We start from the raw sequence: 16069 nt of genomic DNA, 5'->3' as shown, positions 1-16069 counted from the left end.
AAAAACCACCCATCACAATAAAACACCCATCACAGCGCAAAGCAAAGCCAAACTCCAAACTGAACATGCCTTTTGTCAAAGCAGGACCGAGAAAGCTTGGAAGGACAGGTCCCCTTCACTGCTAATGCAGATATATGCAGACATATTCTGTGGAATAAGGCCTGCACCCTCACCATGGAGCCGCTGAATGAGTGTAGAAAAGAGCCCTCACACACACAAAAAAATCTGGCTTTGGAAGACGCAAACACAGGAATGCGTAATTTTCTAAATATAAAATCAAGGTCAGATGAGGTCAGTAACTTTATCGAGCAGTGCCACAGAATGACAGCCATGGGCCAGCAGCGTCACCAGGGGAACAGAGCTGCTTAAAGGGCGCTCGCAGGAGCGATCTGATAAAGCTCCAAGCCTGGCTTCCTTACAAGGGTCACAACCACTGCTCCCAGAACAGATGCCAGACACACCATCATCCAGGTTTCTTAGCAGAAAAACAGCTTTCTTTTTTAATGGAGTAGATGCTACAGGATTTTCAGACAAAGGAAGCTGCTTCAGCAACATGCTGCCATCCACTGCAGGACCAAGTACCCAGACTAGGTGTTATCAGTGCTTACTCATATCTTATCACATTTGGTTATTGCTGATTCAGGTTCTCCCTCAGCAGCTCACCTAAGAGATAGCAAGACTGACAGGACAGCCCCACCACACACTACAACACACAGCTCAGCCAACAGGAGATACAGAAAGAGGAATGGAGCCTGTTATAATAACTTATTGCCCAGCAGAGGAAGTACTGCTGATAACTTTTAAGAAAGTGGAAGGGGTGGAGATGCTGCTAATCACTGAGAGATCCTGCAGACTTAGAAGCCAAGCCACTTGCTTTAGTAATAAATTCAGTTTCCTGAGCAAAACATTTCTAGTCTCATAACCATCAAAAATTCAGAAAGTCATTTAGGTTACTAAACCAGAGAGAAAGTTCCCCTATTCAGAGTTCCTCATAGTGCAGGAAAGAAAAAAAAAAAGTTAAAACCAAAACAGGATGCTAAGAATCAGCTTGCTAAAGGTAGAGACTCCACAACTGAGGTGGGTTTTGCTGCTTTGTTCCTTCCTTTCTGTAAAAAAAAAAAAAGTGTTCTTGAGCCAGAACTAAATGACACTTACTAATCTCTGTATACAGCTCTTTGTTAGCCTTTCCAACTAATACGGCACCTGCAAAGGAACTGAGCTGTTTCTTGAAGGAGGGGCTGGTTTAAAATATGCAAGGACACTTTGCACAACGAGGAAGGCAACATTATTATTATAAATGTGTGCTAAAAAAATGTAACAGTGGTCAAAGCTGCCACTGTAGTGAGGGATATGCGTCAAGATCTGGAGTGCACTACAAACAGTGCAGAAGTTAATCAGATGAACCAGCCCAGGCTGTAAAAAACAACTGTTAAGACATGGTTAAGAGGAGCATGTAAGTTGAAGAAAATGTCATGAGGAAGGTAAAAGCAGCAACATCAATACCAGTTTTGCTTATTACCTTTACTGTGACCTACATACTTTGGCTCCAGACTAACATGATTAAGTACACACCAGAAAGACCTACAAAAGACACCTATTTCTTGTTTCAGTCTTAAAATACGAGTGAAAAGCAGGAAAAGTTCCTGTTCTCTTTTCATAAGGGCAGCTCCTTTAAGCTGACATCAATACAAAAGCATGGAAAAGGAAAGAATAGGCAGCAGCAAGAGTTAGAAATTTTAAAAGAAACTTACAGGGAATAACAAGTTACATATTTGCTTTTCTGTGGCCTTTCTGCACATCAAGTATTGATCTGAACCTGAGGAGAACCTCAAATTAGATTTTGATTTCCCCTTTGTGCGCCACAGGTGCAATTTAAGTACACAGGACTCTATGCACCACATTAATAGAGAACTAAAGGTTGTGTTTAGGGAAGATGGAAATGTAGAGCTCTGTACTAGCCAAGCTAAATCAACAGGAGAAAATTCACTAATATTTTAAAAATGCTAGCACTAAGATAACGTCTTAGCAGGCTAGAAAATTATACAACTTCAACTGATGAAGTAAACAACCTTTAGAAAATACTCTGGTTACTGCAGACATAGCAAATTAACCCAGCCAAAGAGGATTCATCCTTTGGCAAAATATCACTTTATTAAAAAAAAATTTAAAAATCTAAGTAGTGCAGTTCGAAAGATGAACTGAATTTCAATAGATATGATAGTCTCCAGATATACACACCCTGGCAAAGATGCTGCTGAGCTTCCCATGCAGCAACAAAGTGAAGATGGGTGCCAACATTTACCAAAATCAATTTACATGATGCAAACAAATGTGGATGTTTGGTTGGGGGAGCAACTCAGGAATAGAAGGGAATTGGCACACTTCAGAGTGCAGAATAGTTCTGAAAAACCTCAGAAATATTTAAATTGAGGCTGGAGCTCTACAAAGTAAGGTGAGCTATAAGATGGAGAGCAAGTTTCAACTTGGCTTGTGGGTCTGGAAACAAGGTACAGAGTTTACTTCTATGAGGGGTTTGGCCTCAGCTCCCAACGTAGTGCAAAGAAATCCAACTGTCAAGACCCAAACACTGAACAAGAATCCCAGATTTCCCACATTGCACAAAAGCTAGCACACAAGGACTAATGCAAAGAAACACCAACTGAGCTAAAACTGTTATGCTGAAAGAACCCAGTAAGAAAATCTCAGAAATTCACACTTCCTTTCTGGCTAAGGTCCTGAAGGAAAGAAAATGGGTAATTAAATTGATTAGAAATGAAACCAACTTACTTGCAATATCCTGTACCATTCTGATATGGAATGCACTTTCCCTCATTAACACAAGGCTTGGAGTCATCCATACACTGCAGAGCTGAAAGAAAAGAACAGAAAACAACCATCAAACCCCTAGCCACAATACATGTCAGGTCAAGGCTTCATTAGCGTATTTGGGGGAATGAAAATTTTATAGGACTGGAACAAAAACAAAGACACTATCACATAGTTTAATTTCATCTCTGGCAGCATCAAGAGAGCCAGACTGAGGGGAATCAAATACAGATTTGTTCATCAGGCAACCAAATCTTTCCAAAATTTCTTTAAGGTAGGTTTTCAAAGCAAAGCATGCAGTAATTTCAGCAAGCTCCAAAGACATTCATGTCAGCACCTGCATACTTTGGGTTAGGTGTCCTCAGTTACTACTTTCTGATCAAAATTCTGGACTGAAATTCTCTGAAATACAAAGCAGCTACTCCTAAGTTTTCTTCCAGAGAAGAAAATCCTTTCCTTCTTTTTTACTCTTTCTAGGGGTACCCAGCACTGAAACAGGCATCTGCCCCTCATGGCTGACCAGCTGAATGTCACCAGCAATCCAAAATTTGCTGCAACATGTACTGTTGTGGCCCTCTGATTTCAGACAGGATCAGAGCTGTGAACAACTTTCAGCAAAGAATTTGGTACTTCTAAGGAGATTTCTAAGTTTTTGCTACTGTCTTTTTTAAAAAGGTGTTAAGCATGACACAGCTCAGGGCCAGCCAGTTTTTATCCAAGTCTACTGGAAGCTCTTGTGAGGTCTGTCCTGGTGGAACCTCCAGCTCTGGCAAGTGCTTTTCCCCTCACAGGGACCTGAAGCAGCACTCAGCCAGTGGTTGTTTCCAAAGTGACCAGAAGGGTGAGAACTACAGAAACTCTGCAGGAGCAGGGGGCACTTTAGAACCACAAAAACTGAGCCATTCCACCTAGACCGCAGCCTGCCATTTAAAGCTCTCAGAACCTGATCAGCTGGGTCCTGTCCTGAACTTATCCACAAGACAAAAAGTCACAAGCTCTTCCCAGCCTCCACTTCTGTCTCCTGGCCCCAAACTCACACTTCAACGCCTTTACCCCCTCTCCACAACCTTATTACATTTGGGAAAGCACTGAACCTTAATTAAAGGCATCTATAATACCCAACCACCTAAACTGCCCACTTGTCAGCCAGCTGTTGTAGGGTTGACTGCCCCCCCACTTTTTTTAAAATTTTTTTTTTTTAAGGATGGTTTTCCTTTCCTCAAGTGGTACTAAATTTCCAATACAAACTCAGCAAGGGGCATCAGGGAAAACTGGTCCAAATGGATATGCTGGTGAGTGAGGAATGAGACTCAGAAGAGTTAACACAACAGTCTCACTAAGCTCTCCCTGCAAATTCAGTCCAGCAACTGGACAGCTTGGAACAGACTCTGGTTCTGCTGTCCAGGGCTTGAAGTGTTATTTCTCAATAACCCTGGAGCACATAAACAGGTCACACGCACTACGAGGCACTATAGGAACGTTTCACGCTTGCAGTCCCTATAGAGATCACAGTTAATTTTCCCGGGGAACTGGGTTCAATTTATCAGCATTTCCCACAACACAAGTATGCTTGCTGCTGTTAACTTGATTTCTGAAAAAGGGGCACTTTGGATAGCGCTGCTTCTGCAGAGCTCTCAGGAAATGAACAAAATTCCACTCTGAGCCCCTTTGAGATAACCCCCGAGGTCAGGGTTACCAAGCGACAGAAATATTAACGCGGATTTCGCATGGCATTCCCCCCCACAGCGGGCAGAAACGCTCAGGCTGACTTGCACCTGTCTGACAATTTCTATCCCATTTAACCACGTCCACATGGCTCTGACTCCAAACTTCATCTGCTGCTGTCTAACACTGCAGCAGCTTGTTTTCACAGTAAAGATTAGCTCTAGCTAGCAGGGCTCAGTTACACCGTGTCCAAGAGAAACTGCCCTGAGTCCAAGAGAAAGTGTTGGGATTCCGATGTCTCCCATCATCCAGAGAGATAGAGCAGGGTTAAAGCCACGTTTCAGGGTGCCAGGAAGGGAACCAGCCTTGGTATTCTCATCTCACCACCTTGAATTTCCATTCCTTTCACAGCCATGGAGCCAGTGAAGCAAATGCTCAGAGGATTATTTCTTTTGTGCTCGTGCTTTCAAACACGATTTTGTAATCTTGCCGAGTAGCCGCGTCCCCAGCGAGGACTGAGCAGCCAGTTGATTTTGTAACCCACATAGTAAAAGCTTAACCAGCATTTGGCCAAAAACACCTTCCAGCACAGGGGCACGGAGGGGAACGAGAGGCTGTCAGCTCTCAGGAACCCAACCAAGGATTCCAATTTGGTTTGCTAGGCCAAATAGAGAGAGGCTTTAGCAAAGTAATGATTAATTTTCCTCGGGTTTTTGACAAATTATTCCCACCTTGAACTGCTGTTTAGCAGGTCATTAAGCTACCACCAGCCTTTAGAGTCCTTTCACAGAGACAATGGGATAACAAACTTTTAAATACATATTTTGTCTCCAGTAATTCAGAAGTGAAAGAAGCCAAGAAAAATATTTTTAAAAAATTTGCACTTCTTCAGCTTTAGACTGAATAGAAAGACTTTGAAATGCAACTAAAGCTGAAGCAAATGTAAATGTAGCCATATTCTATATTAAAATAAGTATTAGAGTCATGTGACTTCTCTTGGAAAAAAAAGAAATCACAAGGGAAATAGAAGACTACAGTTCTCACAGTAAAATTAGCATTTTGTGCACAAAGCACTGTCTTCCTGTATTTCACTATATCTTTCATAAAAATTTCACAACACATGCAAAACCAAGGCATTTCAACATGAATCACTTCAAAAGCTACTTCTCTGCTACTCTACCACGCTGTGATCAAGAGTCAAAAGTGCCAGGAACCACCTTCTACCTCAGCCAGCATAAAAAGTTTGTTTTTATTGTGTGAACTGGAAATACTCTGGTGTGTACAGCATGAGAGAAGGCAGCCTCGCCTTGGAAAGATAAAGCCACTTTTCTAGAAGCCATATATAGACAGCATCAGCACACTGCCAAGGCTCTGACAGTTGCTTTTGACAGATTTCTTCTGTGTTTAACACAAGCAGAAATGGGGAATTGCTGGGTGGTGTTCTGGGCTTGCCATAGCCCAGTAGAAGGTGGGTTAGCCTCATGAATTTTAGGCATATGCCAGGGATATTTGGAAGAAACTCCCTGGTTTGCAAAAGACTGGTTTCTCATGGAGAGGGCAGGCCATTCCAGAAAGGAGTACCCAATTTCCAGCGGTCACTGCAGCCAAGGTTGAAGGACTTCCCAGAAAAGGGCTCTTGAGTCAGGCAAGATGAACACTTTAAAGGATACTGCCCAGCCTGGAGTCCATAGCAACCCTTGCACACGCCTGCATTGAGATGCAAACTCCAACCTGACATTTAACATCCTACCAAGACTATTTGCTAAGGCCAGAGGGAAAACCAGATAAGCACTGCTGTGAAAGGAGCACAAGATACACTCTAGGGAATGCTGGGATTTTCGACATCCAAATCCAAAGCTCACAACTGGGGCACAGTTATGCCTAAGTTTAATTCTTCTTTTTGGCTAAAGAGACAGCTAAAGTCTAGGGGGAAAAGAAAAGTTTTGTTTCTGCCTCAGTGTTCTTTACGATGCCAAGATGATCTGGATGTTGTGATTTGGTTTCCACACTTCATCTGCCTACTATAAATTCAAATATTTTCTGGGTCATAAATTTAAAAGAAATAGTGCAGGATTAAGATCAGAAGCTGTGTCAGAGTTCAGCTTTGGACAGAACTTTGCTATAGGGAAATTGAGCCAGAACCAGAGCAAGTCTGAAAGGGCTTTGTTGAAACCACCCAAAGGAAAGTAATGCCAATAAACTCCTTGCCCACAAGTTCAGAAAAAGTCAAGCAGAAACAGATATGAAAAATACCAAAACAATTAACGCTGTGAAAAAGAGACCATTATAAAGCTGATTTCCTGCAGCTTTGCGGTTGATGATCCTGCATCTCAGAAGGTGCAGGCTCTGACCAGGGGTTTATTTTAGAGAAGGGGAGGGCGGTGTCCTGGCAGAGAACACAGCTGAGCTGCTGGTACAGCTTTCTCCTTGGGAGGACACTGCATGTGCCTCTCTCCTCTTTCTGTCCGTAAGTCTTTCATTATGTTCATAGAAACTCAGTACCAGAACTGAGACTTTTGTCCTACGTGGTTAAATCTTGCCCATAGGTTCAAAAGCTTTCTTTTGTGGGAGTGGGTAGAAAACAACCTACTTAAACATTGAAAAAAAGTCAAGCTAAAAACACATCTAAGAAAATAAAGGACAAAATAAGTTTCCATAACCTTTATGCAGCCAGTGAATTTTCTGTCTCAATTGAGATTCATGAGAAACTGCCTGTCAGTTCAACTGTGCCACCCTTTATGTATGAAGGGAGAGGAGGAAAAAGGATTTGAAGCCCTCAAACAACAGCAACACAAGACACATGGAAAATCCCATGCTCAGGGCTGCTTGTCAGAGGTGGATCAGCTCTGAAGAGCACAACCATCAGCGTGGCCAGAAACACCAGTCACACAACAAATCGAGGGGGTCTCAAATTCCAAGGAAGGAAAAGACAGCTGCTGATTCCCTTCAGGAAAAACAGAGCGTGAAAAAAGCAGTTAATGCTGAAATACGAGGTATGTTCTGCAGGAAGGTCCTGGGTGTGCAGAAAGGGACAAAATGCTTCCACAGCAGCACAACTGCTGGAAGAGCTGGTAAGGAGTAAGCAGCACTGGACATATGGAGAGAATACCCAAAGATAACCAAGTTTTGGAGGAAAACCACAAAGGACTAATTACGCTGTTCACTAACCTCAAGAGATTACAGCTCCAGCGAGATTATAGAGCAGGGAAGAAACCACTAGTAAATACCAGCTAGCTGAAAATAGTAAAATAGGTTTTTTTCTTTTTTTTTTTTTTCCCATGAAGAACAGATCATCCTATGGTAGGCGCATGGAGGGGGAAGCAAACTGGTAAAAATCATTACTATGAAAAAGCAGCAAAGCCTTATGCTCAGCTCAGATTTAGAAACTATTAACATTTGGGGAATTTGAACAAACTGACCAGTTTGTACTTCACACACTGAGGGTAGTAGTTAAAGGCACGGAAACAATCTGTAAAGTGAATTGCTTTAATCAGATTAAGACATCTCCACTGTTTTTACACACAAAAGCCTGAAATCAATTGGATAATGCAAGACTCATCAATTGAGAAGCTAAGCAGAGCTCAGAGAAGTGTGAAGACACTCCACCAACACCCTATTCCTTTTGGGATAGAAAATTTTAAATCTAAACTGGTGACTTCCACTAATTTTACTCTAACAAGTGGAAAATATTTTGAAAAGAAAATATTTAAGTGGATTTCAGAAGAACAAGCCTGTAAATATAAAGAAATTCTGCTTTAGAAATTCTTCAGGTTTGGGGTTTTTTTTATTTGAGGATGTGAACAGCAAATCTGACTACACAAAGCTCTTGGACATGCAGAACCCCATGTCCTGCCATCATCTGGTTCAAATATCTCTTCCAAACACGTAGGATCAGCAAAAACTACTAATTAACCCTCCTAAGAACAGAGCTGGGAACCATGCTGTACATTCACAGGTAGAGTTGAAGTCTTTCATTGCTGGGATCTTAGGCCCAGGAAGCTGCAGGAACACTGACATTTATACCAGATGCAGCTACAGTTCATGTGCTGCTGCTGAACAACTATCCATAAAAAACTCACATTGAAATAGATACTGAATTTAGGATGAAATTGTAACACAGTTTTAAAGGCTGCCCATCACCATCATTCTCCATCTCCCCACACAGCTACTGTTCTCTGCCTTCCCCCATTCACAGTTTTCCAAACAAAGCCAAAACGCCTAAAATCCAGAACTGCAACATAAAGCACTTAGTTAGGAGAGGAAAAAAAAAAGTTTTCCACAAAAAAATGTAGGGAAGGCAATTAGAGAGCTGAAGAGGTATTGGTGTTTCCATGGCAATCTGGCAGGCGGGAGCCATGCTCGCCTCTTCTCCCAAGTCTCCCGTTCATTCTGCAGCACTAAATCTTTATTAATTTGAGCGTTGAGCATGTTCTGCCCGTGCAGAAATGTTATCCCACCGCTTGTGCCGAGCAGCCCTTCCGCAGCCATCCAGGCTGATGTCAGAGAGACGGGAGGAAGGCTTGCTGCATGGAACAAACAGCAGACGCCCGTGCCATTTTGAGATACAAAGCTCTTTTTTCATCCCCGTGGCAGTCTAAAAAAAGGACATGTGCCCTAGGAACAGACTATTTTCTAAACAGAACGGATGATTATTTCTGCAGATCTCAGATGACCCTGCTTAGAATGATATAAGCACTGTTTCTTCTAGACAAGCCCTTGACTTCTGTTGGCAAGAAGATTTCGAAGTGAACACAGAGAAAACGAGGACATAAAAAGTTCACAAATAGAATTTTTAACTTGTGCTTAGGAAAGACCTTTTTCCCAAAAACGTGGATGATGTTTCCCTGAGGTCTCCCAAAGGAGAAGTGACAATAATCACTGTATCAATGTTCCACCCAAGAGTCATTAGCCAAAAGTACAAAAAACTCAAAGAAAATGATGTTTCACCAGGAGCTACTACTGTAACTGCTTGGTTTTGATGTTAAGCAAGACAGATTCCCAGGAGAAACAGGCTGCCAGAGTCCTGCTACTGCTTTTCCACCTACTCCTCTATTAGATTTCTTTTTCTTTTTTTTTTTAATTGGAGTTGGGATTGAAAGCACGAGAGACAGGATTTTGTGTTTGGAATTAGTTGTTTATTTATTTTTAGTTATAGTACAGTGAATGCTGCTGAACTTTTAGCTAATAAGCTAAAAGCAAAAAAGTGGAGCGCTATCTTGCTCATTACAAGGTTTTTTAAGGCTTAGTTGTTTAATTAAAAACTAATAGCTAAATTATTTTTACTTTTGATCTAATGACTAAACACTCATGACTTGGAGTGCAACATTTTTTATCTAATTTAAAAAGTACTACTTAAAACCTACAAGAAGAAGGAACAAGCAGGTAGAAAAACTAAACTAACATTCCAAAATTTTTATCGTCTCATACCTATTACAATATTCTAAAACTCCAGATTCTTCACTATGTGATATTTAAACTGTACACTAGTGATTTTAACTTTATTACTTAATTTTGGAAGCCTTTTCCAAGGCCTCAAGTCAAAAGCAGTGTTCCCCTGGGGGTCTGTGTCAGAAAGCACAGCAAGCTCAAAATTCCCAGGCTTCTGGGTTCCAACATCCCTTGTCCTGGGTTCAGCCACCCATACCCTCTCATGGCACAGACACCCGTTTCGGAAATGCAAGAACCCAAACAGGATCTATTGAAAGGAATCACTAAGTTATTGCAACAGTAGCAAATTAAAAAAAAAAAAAAAAAAAAAAAAAGGGAGGGGAAGTAGCTGTGGAAGTTGACCAAAAACCCAACCCATCCACTGGAGGAGATTCAAATGCCAAATGCCACCAGAGGCGTGAGTCTTTTCCCAAGTCCAATCCCTTTCCCAAGGATTCAAGTCCTGAGAACATGAGCAGGAGGATCTTCACGTATTCTAATCTGACTAAGTGATGCCCTGCAGGAAGTGATGCCAGTTAGCCCGATTCTCATAACGCTCCCTTTTGAAAGTCTAAATCAGCATCTTTGATAAGAATAAATTTGATAGATGGCAACACCTTCAAAAAATCAAGTCAAACTTGCTCTCCCATAAGCAAATCCCTATCAAGCAGACCAGCACTGTCAGCGATATCTGAAGTCCTCCAAATTTCACTGGGTGAATACTAAAGACCTCAAGCTGCAGTCCACAGCAGCACAGCACTGATTAAAAATTGGATGAGGATTGTAAGATTGTAACCTGTTAGAAACACGGGCTGGCAGGCAGCAGCAGCCTGGTGAAACAGAGCACCAGAGTTAATGACAGCAGGTAATTAGGGTGGGCTTGACTGCCAGAATCCCTCTGCCTCACCAAGAGAAGGGAATGGTTCTCAGCAATTATCAGGTAAGTATCCTCACCAAAAGCGCAGGTGTTGCTGCCCCACCCCAGCTTACTGCACCTTCAAATGCAGCCCTTTGCAAAACTAAACTGGAAAAGCGAGTTGCTGCACCATGGGGCTTGCGTGATGAGACAAGGCTGAGCAGTCCCAACCATAGTGCTCCGTGCATCCAGGAGCCTCCTATTTATTGACCAAGAGGGCTGACATCAGGTACCTGCCCTCTCTTGCACAAGAGCATCAAGCCAGTTGAATATGCACCCGAAAATACCCTTTCGGTGACTTCATCCTTCCCTTTCCCATTAACTCAAGGCACAGCTCCGCTCCCAGGAGGGATACCGGCCAGATGCAGGTCAGCATCTCACAACAGGCACTTTCAGCCTGCATTTGTCATCACCAGCCTTTGTTCGGCACCAGGAAGAGATTTCACCCACATAGGCGGAAAATTTCGGCAGCGTTTGAGGAAGGACCTCAACCACCTCAGGTGTGCATCAGGTGATGGCACAGCTCCTTCTCTCAGCCCCTGAGGGGAAGGGCCAGCAATAAGCTGCTAAATTGTTCGTATGAAAGTACAGTTTCACTAAGTGGACAGACATTTAGTCTTTGCAAAATTAGTATTTTGCCATCTTACTGGATTGTGTAAGCCATTTCCAGAAGTGACAGTGCTACTATGCACCACAAGTCCATGCTGCCACAAAAGCACACTTCTAAGACACCTACCCCTGAAAGACCCTTTAATTTTCTTTTTGAACAAACCCAGTCAAAACGCACTTGTAAAACAGCTTTTTTTTAAAAGCTCCAACCACCTTCTTGCAACACATTAGCAAAACTAAATCGGCTTTCAGAGGGGATTATTGGGGAAAAAAACCCAACATTTCTCCCAGAAGAGAAATGGATCATTTCAAAGTAAAAAATTGACCATTTCTAATTTGACCATTTCAAAGTCTAAACAGATCGATTGACTGACCCAACTACTCTGCATCCAAGCCAGCAAGAAGAGGTTAAAACTCCACATTCATCAACTTCCACTCCAAAACCATACTGAACAACAAAACTACTGAACACACCAATGCCTTGTTGGTCATTCCTAAACAACTTCCACTAGCAGCTTCTCCCATCGCCGCGCTCTCACAAGTCATCTGAAGCCTCTCAGGAGTCAAAGGAAGGAATGAGAAGGCACGCAATTAATCAATGACTGCTGGTGTTCTGAAGCCTTAACGCGGTGCTTGCACAAGCTTTACTGCGGGAGCCGCTGGAAATGCCAGGAGATTTCCACCAGAACCCACCAGGTATGGCTATGAACCAGCGCTCCGGGCAAGCTTCAAACTCCAGAAATGCTTCAGATAATGCCAGCGTGCAAGGGGGATCAGTGACAAAAAGCAGCGCTTCCCTCAGATGTGCACACACGGCTTTATCGCGCCCGGACTGATTAGGAGGAGGAGGACGCGCAGAGATTCTCTGTGTGTGTGCAGGAATGTCCCCAACAAAGGCTCGGTGCGCAGGTATGCGAACCGCACACGCTTTTCTCGCTCTGCGGCCGCCCCCTCCCCGCGGCTCCTCGGGACCGGCGCATCCCTCGCACGGGCAGCCCGGCCGGCAGCGGCTCCGGCAGCGCCGTTCCCCCGGGGCTCAGCCCCGCCGCCGCCCCCGCGCCCGCCCGCCCGCCCGCTCGCACAAAGCGCCGGCGGCCCCGAGCCCCCCACACGATGTCACCCGGCCGCGGCTGCCCTTCCCCGCCGGCGGCGCGGGGGAGGCGGCGCGGCGGAGAGCGGCCGGTCCCCCCCGCGCCGCCCCGCGCTCGGCGCCCCAGCCGCAGCCTCCCCCCATCTCACTCCCCGCGGCACTCACCGGCGGCGGGCTCGGCACGGCGGAGCACGGCCAGCACCAGGGCGAGGAGCGCGGCGAGCGCGGGCCCCGCTCCGCGGGCCATGCCCACGGCCGCTCCCGCCGCCACGGGCTCGGCGGAGGGATCTGGGCGCCTGCCCCGCGCGGAGGGACACGGCCGCGCGCGCGCCGCCCCCGCTTCCTCCGCCGCGCCGCGCCCCGCCCCGCCCGCGCGGCCGCTAGGGGGCGCCCGCCCCGCGGGGACTGAGGGGCGGGGACGGGGCGGGGAGCGGGGGAGAGGGGCGGGGGAGAGGGACGGGGGGAAATGGGGAGGGAATGGGAGCCATGGGGGGAATGGAGGCAGTGGGGGGAATGGGGGAGCAGGGCTGGACCGTGGGGATGGGGGAGACGGGGGCAATTCCATTCCCTTCCCTTCCAAATGCAATGGCCCCCATTAGCAAAGGGGTGATGGAGGAGCGGTGCTGGACCGTGGGGATGGGGGCGATGGGGCAGTGGGGGAGTGGGGGCAATGGGGGTAGGGAGTGGACGGGAGGCAGTGCGCATGGGGGCCCGGGGGGCTGAACCGGTAGGGATGGGAAATGATGGAGGGCAGTGGGGATGAAGTGCGGGGATGGGAATGATGGGGAGCAGTCGAGGTGGGGTCCAGCACAGGGGGCTGAACTGTGGGGATGGGGGAAGATGGGAGGCAGTGGGGATGGGAGCGAATGGCAGCAAGGGTGGGGGAATGGAGGGTGAGGGCACAGGATGCGTTGTGCCTCTGTAGGGTGGTGGCAGCAGCAGCAGGTCCCCACAGGACAGGACACTGGGGCTCTCCATCTCACCTGCTGCGCTGCCCTGCACTCAGATGTGGGGTGCAGGCAGCTGCTGGGCAGGGGTCTGGAATGTTCCCATCCAAACCCAGCCTTGGCCACCGAGGCTCACTGCAGTGAGCAGGGGAGCTTCTGGAGCAGACGGACAAGCTCAGTGCCCCATGGCTCACCCCCACAGCTGCTCCTCTGCACAAGCCCGGGAGGAGACCTGTGTTCCCACGGAAGAGGTCTCAGGAGGACAGCAGCTGGATTCAGCCTCAAGATCCCTCCCAGCCCTCAGCTATCATTTAAAGCGTTAAAAATCCTTCTGCCCTGGCTCAGGCTCCGGAGGACTGAGAGCCCTTTGTGTGCAGTGCTGACACGGCAGCCTGGCCCGTGAAGGCAGGATTGTACCGGGTCTGGGGGAGAGAGGGGACCATGAATAAACCTCACTGTTTTCCCCCTCTAATTCTCCAGATCACAGAGTTCCTCCCAAGCGTGGGGCTGGACTGTCAGTGCCCTAACCCCATTATGATTTTTCCAGGTATTCCAGTGCAAACCTTTGACAAGTCCCCCTCTGTCCTGCACAGCTGCCAGAGCCTCCTCCCGCTGCTGCTCCAACAGCTGCCCGTGGGCAGACAGTTGTGCTTCACAGCCATGACAGCCATTCCATGGGATTGCCCCTGGCCCAGCGCCCTCCTTGCAGCTCCTCACTGCTGAGGTGGAGGCCAGACCCCCAGTATGCCCCAAAACTCCTACATGCCAAATTACAGGTGGCACTGACCAGCACTTAGGTTAAAACGATGACAAAGGCAAGCTGGAAGTTTGAGGAGGGACAGACAGGGAATGTGACTAAGACAAAAAGGGTTTGGGGACGCTCTGCTGAATGCAAAATCAGGAGGAATTCCAGCGTTTCACCAGGAGCAGCCATCTCCAGCTCCCTTCAGCACTGAGCATTACTTATCACCCCTGACCTTGAAGTGGCTCATCCTCCACTTTGTTTCACTTGGCCTGAGCTCAGGCCTCTGAGCCCCAGCACAGGGACAGGATCCATGGCCTCCCTGGCACAGCTCTCGGGAGCAAGCAGCTCCAGCTGGCAGCTGAGGCTCCATGGGAGAATCCAGCCAGGAGGAGGGAAAGTGTCACTCCCCTCCTGCAGCTCTGGGGAACCTGCTGATTGCTCTTCTCTCCATGTGCCCTCATGAGTGCACACGGGCTCTGCTGCTCATGGAAGGGAGCATCCCGGGGCAGCTCTGTTGGGGAGATAAAAGGGGTGAGAGCAGCCATTGAGGGCCCTCTACATGATAGAGGCTGTGAGTGACTAAATCCAGATGGGTTTTGCTGCTAGGAAGGTGAGGACTAAGCTTCTCTCAGCTGCCCTGGCAAGCTGAATTGCCTGTGCCAGGAAGGAATGAATGCACAGAGCCAAGCAGGAAGGGGACAGGGACAGGTGCCCCACTGTATCCCCATGCCAGAGTTCCTCAATTAACTCCCCATCATCCTCATGATCCTGTCGTTAAGCAATAAATCCTTCACAGAGGAGTTAAAAATGAGTTTCAGCATTGCTTCATCTTCACACAGCCCTACCACACCCCACCTCAGCCCCACTCTCCCACCCAGAGAAGACCAGCAGCCAGCACTGGATCTGGAGAGCTCTGGCAAGGTTTCCTGCGGTTTCTGTCTGGTTTCTGACCATGCCTTTGCCCCTCTTTGCCCACAGAATGTCTCACCCAGGTGTGGGAACCAAACCCCAGCTGCCCAGGGCGGCAAGGAGAAGTGGGCAGGGTGCCTGGCACAGGGCTGGGTGCGCCCTGGCACTAGAAGCGATGCCAGCTGAGGGATTAGGAGAGCTGAGCAGGCTCCAAATCCACGGCAGAGTTTGCTTAAACGGCCCCAGCAATTAGGGAAACCCTGGCACTTTGTCTGACAAAGACTGGGAGATCAGGCCCTCCCTGCGACTCCACTCAGAGTCTCACCCTGCCATGATTTTGGATCCACAGAGGATCCACACGCTTTTCTTAGAGAGAAAGCTCCTGGGGGCGGCATCTCCTCACATCCCAAATGCCTCACCTCTTTCCAACCAGGGAATTCTGCCAAGCAGACATGCTGGGGGCTCTGCAGTACAGTTCCCTCACAGAAGGCAAAATGCACTTGAACATTTTGAGGTGCTTTTTGTGTGTCTGTTCCTGGTCAGTGTGAACCATGGCACTTCTCTGTCCCTCACCTTGGAGGAACTGCTGATTCCAACAGCTTTGTATTGGCTTGCTCAGAATAAATTTTGTTTCCTTGCAGTAATTTTCAGTGACTTGGTGGTGGTTCAGGCATTCAGACCTCAGCTCAGCCCACACCCCAATGCCTGCCTTACATCCCTGCTTTTACGTGTTATCCCAGATAAACGTTGCCTTTATCTCAGATATCCTGCCCCTGATCTGGGGGTCCTTAGGACAAACATGCTTGAGTCATATGTCCCAGCTTTCTCTTTTGTGATCCGAAAAGCTGGAGCTCCATTAAAATGGGAGCTGAGGGTATTTCAGCTTTACAAGATGTCAGCAGCCAAGAGGTTTAAGAAAAGCAGGAGGGGGAGAG

The 16069-nt window shown here is 47.0% G+C and overlaps 1 protein-coding gene across 2 annotated transcripts in view; it reads right to left on the bottom strand.

Moving 5' to 3' along the window:
* Positions 1–12780, bottom strand: part of NOTCH2 (notch receptor 2) — an 87057-nt gene extending 74277 nt beyond the window's left edge. The window contains exons 1-2 of one of the 2 annotated variants that reach the window (XR_004418687.1): positions 12699–12775; positions 2788–2869 (exon numbers count right to left, since the gene is read on the bottom strand). Coding sequence is in view for 1 of the 2 variants with exons in the window: in XM_033067317.1 (XP_032923208.1) it covers positions 2788–2869; positions 12699–12780 (164 nt within the window). In the remaining variant the exon portion in view is untranslated. Of the gene's footprint in view, positions 1–2787; positions 2870–12698 lie in introns of both variants that reach the window. The other variant, XM_033067317.1, reaches the window with a different exon arrangement.
* Between the last annotated feature and the right edge of the window lie 3289 nt (positions 12781–16069).

The sequence above is a fragment of the Catharus ustulatus genome, chromosome 9 (genome assembly GCF_009819885.2).
Source record: "Catharus ustulatus isolate bCatUst1 chromosome 9, bCatUst1.pri.v2, whole genome shotgun sequence".
Taxonomy (NCBI): domain Eukaryota; kingdom Metazoa; phylum Chordata; class Aves; order Passeriformes; family Turdidae; genus Catharus; species Catharus ustulatus.
The sequence above is the reverse complement of the archived record's forward strand: the minus strand, read 5'-3'. Positions and strand labels throughout refer to the sequence as shown.